Here is an 8,533-nt window from a genome sequence, read left to right on the forward strand (position 1 = left end):
CCCTTCCCTGATTGCTGACTCTTCTGTTTCTGTTTTCCAGAAACCTGGCATGGACGTGGCCGATGGCTATGTGACCTTTGTGCGCCACTCTCAGGATATGCTTCGTGATAAGGTCAATGAGGAGGTGTATATAGAAAGGTTATTTGATGTAAGTAAGATGCCGTCTCCTCCTCACAAGAAGGGAGGGGCCTTCCTAAATGTGGCAAAACAACAGGGCAGGGAGGGATAAGTCCCATTTTGAGACCAGGAAATGTATTTCAGCCTGGGAGAAGAGGCTTTTCTGATCCTCTACCCCTCTTGACTTTTCTCTTTCTTCCTGTCTCTCTTCTCTCTGAACCTTAGCTGCTGCCCTCTGCATTCTGGTGTGCATTGCCACAGTGCTTTTGGGCCTTTGTGTGTTAAAAAAAGGAAACTTTTGTTTACAAAGAGTCCATAAAAGCATCCTCAAAAAAGGATTATCTGAAGCAGTGCTCTCTGGAAATAACAGAACTATCCATAGTGATCATCTGTCAGCACACTGACTTATATTTGTAGCTAACCACTGCGCTCAGATACTTTCCACATCGAGCATGTCAGCCTCCTGAAGAAATGACACTCAGCACTCTTGGTCCAGTCCACAGGGAAGCACCCATGCAGTTTTTCTATGTCAACTGAAAATGCTGGGTGTAAGATGCACTGCTGGATGGTCCAGGGAGACATAATGATGTCAAGCTCGGAGGCTGACATGTCACATACCCTTGGTCTGTTAGAGCAGTGGTTCCCAACCTGGAGTTCAAGACCACACTAAGGGCTCACAAGATAAATCTGAGAGGTTGTGAGATGATTTACAGAATAGGGAGGAATATTTCTGCTACACAAAGCAATGTTAATTATTCTGACTTATTATTTTGTGTCTTTCGTGTGAAATACTACCTCTACGACAGCTTGTTGCACCAATTTCAGGATAAGGTCGGCACAAACCGCTACACAACTGGTAGTTTTATACTAAACCTGCTGCTTTGTGTAACTGCAGTATCTGAACTTACACCACAACTTCACTTAGTCAACCATAATGAAAAGAGGGAGGTGTTTCACATCGTGCATGTTTTAGATAAAGTAAGACAGAAAGGCACGACTGAGTAGTTACAGAAATGAAGACAACAGTGTTAAATTAAAGGAGAGAGTAAAGTGTGTGATAATGTGTAAACTAGCTCGCAAACAATGCATCAGTAATTGCCTGTACCTCACTGATGAACTGGGGATGCAACCAAGAATTATTTTAATTATTGATTAATAAGACATTCTTTTCATGATTAAATTATCAATTGTTCGGTCTTTAAAACATCAGGAAACATTAAAAATGTAATTAAAATATGTAATGTTTTGTTCCACCAACAGTTCAAAACCCAAACATATTCAGTTTATTCTAATATCAGACAAAGAAAAGGATTTTAGAAGCTGGAACCAGAAAATGTTTGGCATTTTCTCGTGAAAAATCATTTGATGATTAATCAGTTATCAAAATAGTTGCAGATTTGACTAATTGCCTAATCACTGCAGCTGTTTGGAGTGTTTTTTTCTTGGAAGCTAAAGATGGCTTTACACATAAATATGGCCACAAATACTAACTGCAGCAAAAACAGTCTCTTCCATCAGGCACCAGATGTCAATGCAACATCAGACAGACGTTAAATTTTGGATGGAAACGAAAATCGGGTTGACGTCAAAACGCAACCATGGCTAATTGACATTGTTACATTTAGCAGATGATGGGTTTTAGTCATGACTAGAATGTCTGTATTTTATATGTCAAGATGGCGTTGGCGTGTGACGTTTAGAAGGCGTTGGATTTTGGTTACTTAACACGACAACTTAAAACCAGTCAGCTGTCGTCAGTATTCAAATGAACAAATTAACCTTGGCATTAGACGTTGTCCTGGCATTGAGTTGTAGTCACCCGACGTCACAACCTACATTCAACCAAATATCAACGTGTAACAACGCTTGTGGTCAGCTGCGTGCCTGCAAGGCTGGCGCCTTTGTCAGTGTCATCATAATTGTAAAGGGATGTAGTGTGTCAAAGTAATGTAAAAAAAAAAAAAAAAATCATCCGCTCTACTTTGTTTACTCTCTCATGTGACCTCCACCTTCTTGGTGTAGCTGTACATTTTTAAGTGCTATCTTAACTACATCCAAACTAGGCTACGTGTGAACCTAAACATAGCTTGTGCAACAGCCTGCAGGAGTCAGTTAAACCTATGAAAATGAAGCAATCAGAGAGGGAAATATGACTCTGGTTGGACTGCTTACAGTTCACAGACAGGCAACCTTGTGGAGACGGATCACCACGGACTTTATTATTGAAGGTCACAAGCCAAAAAGGTTGGGAACCAGTGTGTTAGAGGGTGAAGAGAGCACTGTCTTACAAAAACATAATCCTAATAGGATACATTGACAGTAATGTGTCCTCCCATGTGTGATTTGAACGACACATAATGCTGTGATGTGTGCTTCATGTCATTCAGAAACTATTTGTATGGACCTGTGTCTCTACAGGTGTGTGACGGCTTTGTGTGCTCGACAGATTCTGTGAGGCAGTGACGTGAAGTTTTTTATGTCTGAGAGACACTCAGAAGTCTCTCTTTGGTTTTCTATTTTTGTGTTGGCTGTAGAAGCGGGAGTCTCGTGCCAGATGAATATGATTTTTAAAATTTTTTTTTTTTTTATTGTTTTTGTTTTTGTTGTTTTTATTTTTGTTTTTGTGGGTTGGGAGTGAGGAGTGATGCTGTTGTGAAGTGGGTCTGCTTTTGTCTTCGAGGTCCACACTGGCTCCCCTGTCTCCTTCTGTGTCGTCACTTTTTCTACTGTGGAGTCCCCCCCTCCTTCCTCCCGTCTCCCTCCGTGTCCTCTGTGTGGCCCCTAAGTTGCACCGAAATCCTACTCAGCACTGTCATGTTAAATGAAAGATTCCTCCAGCTGTTAATGTTTCAGTTTTAGCATTTGAACCTACACTTTAGTTCAAGGATGTCAATGTTCTTTTCTTTCATTTTAATTCATTTCCATCCATCCATTTGCATGCATGTGAAAAATGTTTCTAGATGTTGCATAGGCTCTACTTTATCTCTCTTTCTTCCACTAATTTATTTCAATCCTTTTTATCTCCTCTTTTCTGATTAACACCATTCCTGCTGCCTCCTCTCTTCAAAAAGTGGCACTTATCTCTAGTGTTGCGTTGCGTTGTTTTATCACATTATGTTGGTTGGCATGATTTTAGAGTCAAATAATCTTCCTGTGTACATCTTCTAGCATGACCCTCCTCCTCAGAGCTCTGCCTCATTTGCACATAGAGCAGTCTTCCTTAGCACGTACTCTGCCACCCACCCACGAGGTCTGCATGCACTGCACGCTCAACTCGACTGTGAAGTGGACAGGCATCTGCATATCCGGCCTGAAGTCTTAAACCTTTCAGCCATTCAGCTAATCCAGATCTAAATAAACAAAAAAACTAAACCTCAACAACCAAACAGATGAAATCCTCACACTTCTAATTTGGGCCTCATAAACCGTCTTGCGTTCCTGCCTACTCACATGGTTAAAGTTGACTTCTTTTCTTGATATTGGAGGTATGACAACTGTTTCTATTAGACTTGGGTGCTGTTCTCTTGTAACTTTAAACTTAACCCAGTCTGGGAAACTACCGCCCAAATCAAAGTAGAGAAAAGGTACAAGAAAATAGCACCGCTGCTCCCTGCCTGCTAACCATTTACTCACTCTCATTCTATTTTTCTTTTGCTAATGAACTTGTGTCAAAACTATAATTTCAATTCCCCATAGAAGTTTTCTCTCTCCAACCAGAGTAGGGTATTTTAAATGCAGCTTGGGTTTTTCTACTTGAATAAATGATGAATAAAGGCAAAGTAATTGCCTTCAGTGATTGATGGGCCATGCAGCTTTTACAAAATATTGACTTGGATTTTTTTTAGTATTTCAAAGGGTAATTACAGTACAAAACAGATAAATCTGTCAACACTTTATGACTTCCCTTTGTTTTATTATTTTTGTCAAGTAGCTGTAGTGTCAGTGCTCTGAGTAAATTACTCTAAAATGCCTCTTTTCAGCTCTTCAGAGTGCGATGACTGCAGTTTGTGTGCGGATGTCAGACTCGTCGTGTGTCTGCGTGTGTGTGTGTGTGTGTGTGTGTGTGTGTGTGTGTGTGTGTGTGTGTGTGTGTGTGTGCGTGTTGGGAATGTTTACTGAAACAAACCATAGGGCCCAAAGTGAATGGCTTCATGACTCAGTTTAGTTTTAATTTAATTAGATTAAATTTGTCATTATGTCACCAAGAGTGATTTAAGACCAAGTTTCACGTTTAATTTATAAATATCTCGGGGAGTGGGTAATGCATAATTATCAGTAGGTGAGTCTCTGTCTGATAAATTTAAAGGCCCTGAAAACCTGTTTCCTCAATCAGCTTCTCACTATGAGTGATGTGGTCCTACATTAAAGGAGTAGTTCAACACTTTGGGAACTATACTTATTCTCATTCTTGCTGAGAGGTTGCTTGTTTACAGTGGAGGAGGAGGTCTTTACTAAAAAAGTAACAATACCCTGCTTCGAATATACTTACCTAAAAGGTCCTGGTTTTACAATTTGACCTAAGTAAATGCACAGCGGTATTATCAGCAAAATGCATGTAAATTATCAGAAGTATTCATTATCTAGAATAGCCTGTGTCAGAGTGTTATATTATTATATATTTTATTTTACTGGATTGTTATGAGTAATGTATAAACATGTAATGACCATATTAAACTGTTGGACAATTTAATCATAACTATTTTAAAAGATGATCACATGTACTATATGCAAGATTTTAATGTGAAAAAGTGGTCAAAGGAATAAAAAGTACAATATTTACATCTGCTATGTAGTACAGTAAAAGTAAAGAGTAGCAGAAAATTAAAAGTACTGAAGTAAAGTACAAGTACCTCAGTATTATTCATAAGTATGGTGCTTGAGCAGATGTCCTTGGAGTCAGGCTAGCTGTTTCCAGTCTTTATGCTTCGCTAAACTAACCATATTTATATGTACCATACAGATATGAGAGTTTTCCAAAAGGATGGACTAATCCTTTACCACATGAAGACAGACTCTTTGCTCCTCCCTCTGGTTCAAAGTGGACAGGACTCATTTTGAAGAAGTTGATGTCACTTACCTCAATGAACCAATCAGCATTTAGCCACCATCAATGGCATCTGATCAAACCACACCCACACAGTCCTGCTGAAGCAGATTAGCTCAGCTTTTGAGTAGTAAACTCTCAGTAAATGATACGCAAGAAAGAAAGTTCTTCTAAACTTTGATTGTGACTTATTAGTCTTTTATGTTTAATGGTATTAAAAGATCTTTAAGATTTGAAACCAGGTTTTCAGGATCTTTAAACCAGGCGGAAACAGACGGCGATCTGACTAATGAAAGTTAAAGTTGTTGTTTCTCAAATTTAAGGTGCATGATAACAAAAACAGAAACAGTTGAAACAAGCACACTATACTGTAGCTTGTGATTCTTTTGTAGCTGTTAAGATTTATTTATTTTGACTTCATTCTTACATCACTACAGTCTGTTAACTTGCATTGACTTCTGATTCGGACTCATGAAATGCAAGAATGTCCTCTTGTGAAGTGGGTTAGACGCTCAACATTAATCCTCACTAACTGTACACACGGGTGAAATGAATGGAAGAACCATCTTGCAGGTTTTATTGAAGTGATGCTGAAATACACACACGGGGTGCTTGAATGTAAATGTTACTGTCATATGCTATATTTGTTTAGTTTTAGTGCTTCATGTGTGTCTTAAAGGTTAGTGTTATGTTATGATGTCTTGAGTATGTGTGTGAGTGTGTGTTTTGCTGGAGAGTGTTGTGTTTATGTGTTTCAGCAATGGTACACTGCCACCATGAACCTGCTGGGGACCTGGCTCACCGAACGCATGGATCAGCAGCTCCACGTCTACCAGCTCAAGATCCTCATCAGGATTACAAAGGTAAGACAGCAAACACCTGGCAGCCTGATGAAAATGCCCAGAAGTCACTGTGTCCACGCTGCGTTGACGCATCTCTGTCCTCCTATAGAAAAAGTACCGGGACTTCCGCCTGCAGGGCGTCCTCGACTCCACCCTGAACAGTAAGATGTACGACACGGTGCGCAACAGGCTGACCGTGGAGGAGGCCACTGCTTCGGTGAGGGAAGGAGGCATGCAGGGCATCTCCATGAAGGACAGCGATGAGGAGGATGAAGAGGACGACTAGAGCCCGTGCACTGACACTCCAGCCCCTCCCTCCCTGAACCTCCTCACCCGACCCTCCCCCTTTAACACTTTTGACTTTAGCCTGGTTACCGATGCATGTACCAACTCAGATAGCCACTCTAGGACCTCTTCGTCAGCTCGAAATGCCTATGAAGGAACTATTAACTATAAAAATAGTACTTATACTGAGGAAAATCAAAATAAAAATGTTAAAAAATAACCATGATTGGCAGTTTAGCTGTGTCATGATAAAGATAGCACCTATCTTTGTTTCATTCATTTCTAAATTCATTTATATGTGTTACTAAGCAATATGGAGAACCATTTGTTTGACAATGTTGAGTGAGATTAATAGGTGTGTCCCTGTCCAATGCAAACCTATATGGCGCTTCTTTGTCGTATTCTACATTCATTAATGGTTCATTGTCGTGATGATGAGTGTGTGGACCCTTTTCTTTGTCTTGTCTGTTTATAAGTGAATGCCAACTGCTTCAAACTGAAAATAAACCTCTGTATTTGTTTACGGCTGTTACAGATAAACTGTCGTCTACTCACTGTTATTAACATCAACAGTAAGTCTAGACTTGCATTTTTATCATGTGTCAATGCTATGTGATCTCATCTCAATTACGAATTAGACATGGTTCAACAGGAATCTTGAACTTCAACAAGTGGGTATTCTAGAGATGCAATATTCTCATAGCTCCATTTTGATAACTTGGGAGATTCTATTTTTATTTCAACATTAAAAGGCCTTGAAACAGGTTCTATTTTAATTGAGTTGCACTTTTACAGAGAAAAGAGCAAAAATAATTTTTTTTATTGAAAAAAAAAGTTGGTCTGTCTTTGTTCTGTAATTGTGTAGAATGAGATGTCTGGCATTTGTTTGGGTCTCACTGTTGTTTTGTATATATTATATAAATATATATATAAATATAAAATGCTGTACATTGCATTCTGAGCCATCGCTGCATGCCTGTGGGTTCCCACCCTCCCCAACGCTTTCTGTTTTCTGTGTGAATTAGCTGGTGGATTCATTCTTGCTTTTGCCTTATGAAAGCCAACAGTTGTAATATGCAAGAGCTGTGGCCTCTAAATAAAAATTATTGTACATGTGCATCCTCCTGTCTTGTTTACACTGAACTGTGCATAAAGTGTCTGTTTGGCATTGGTGGAAAGTAACTAACGTACATTTACTTGAGTATTGTACTTCAGGGACGTCAGCTACTTCTTCTCTAATTCATAATTCAATCAAATTTGAACACAGACAATGACACATATTCCAATTCAGTGTGACACCCTGTGGATTTCATGCTGTAGCAAATAAACGTCCAGTTATTCGCTTATATCAGAAAATGACACTGTTTAAAACTTCAGAACTTGCCAGGGAATCATGACGTCTTTATGTTTCAGTATCAAAATTATCCAGTGATATTTGTCTGAACATCAATGGACACATTGCAAACAGGGACAGCTAAGAGATAGTTTGGCATACAAGATGCCAATAAACCAAAAACTGTAAACAAATATAGGCTAAGACAGAGAAAAGACAGCGAACTGTCTCCTATCCAGTTGATGATGTAGTTAAATTAGCTCCACCTCGATGACTAAAAATTAAAATGCTACTTTCATGTTAATGCATCAGTTGTACTTTTTCTTTTAGTACTTTCAGTGCATTTTGTTGCTGACATATGGAGGGAGATTTGTTTCAATATTATTTTTGTGAACAGATTGACAATCCATGAGTAAATGTGTAATCTGGAGATATAAAAGACCTCCATGAATACAAACTATGAATTTGCAAATTCAGACAAATGTCTTGCAAATATTACATTTTTATAACTTATTACACTTTGAAGTTTTATATCTTACCATACTATGAAGTTTTTTTTTATGTTTTTATGCCTTACTACACTATGATGTTTTATGTCTTACAATACTATGACATTTTATGCCTTACTATACTATGACGTTTTTTGAAATGTTATGCCTCACTATAACATGATGTTTTTTGACATATTTATGCCTTACTATACTATGACGTTTTTTGACATATTTATGCCTTACTATACTATGGCGTTTTTTGCCATTTTTATGCCTTACTATACTATGGCGTTTTTTGACATTTTTATGCCTTATTATACTATGGCATTTTTTGCCATTTTTATGCCTTACTATACTATGGCGCTTTTTGCCATTTTTATGCCTTACTATACTATGACGTTTTTTGACATTTTTATGCCTT

At 38.6% G+C, this 8,533-nt stretch overlaps 1 protein-coding gene across 12 annotated transcripts in view; it reads left to right on the forward strand.

Moving 5' to 3' along the window:
• The window catches only part of LOC111222851 (calcium-dependent secretion activator 1-like), a 66,877-nt gene extending 59,491 nt beyond the window's left edge, over window positions 1-7,386 (forward strand). For 11 of the 12 annotated variants that reach the window (XM_022746717.1, XM_022746724.1, XM_022746718.1 and 8 more), the window contains 3 exons: window positions 41-148; window positions 5,920-6,024; window positions 6,113-7,386. In XM_022746717.1, coding sequence (XP_022602438.1) covers window positions 41-148; window positions 5,920-6,024; window positions 6,113-6,289 — 390 coding nt within the window. In that variant the 3' untranslated portion in view covers window positions 6,290-7,386. The remainder of the gene's footprint in view (window positions 1-40; window positions 149-5,919; window positions 6,025-6,112) is intronic. The other variant, XM_022746726.1, reaches the window with a different exon arrangement.
• The last annotated feature ends 1,147 nt before the right edge of the window (window positions 7,387-8,533 follow it).

Source organism: Seriola dumerili, unplaced genomic scaffold (genome assembly GCF_002260705.1).
Source record: "Seriola dumerili isolate Sdu_G_001 unplaced genomic scaffold, Sdu_1.0 BDQW01000109.1, whole genome shotgun sequence".
In the NCBI taxonomy this organism is placed as follows: Eukaryota; Metazoa; Chordata; class Actinopteri; order Carangiformes; family Carangidae; genus Seriola; species Seriola dumerili.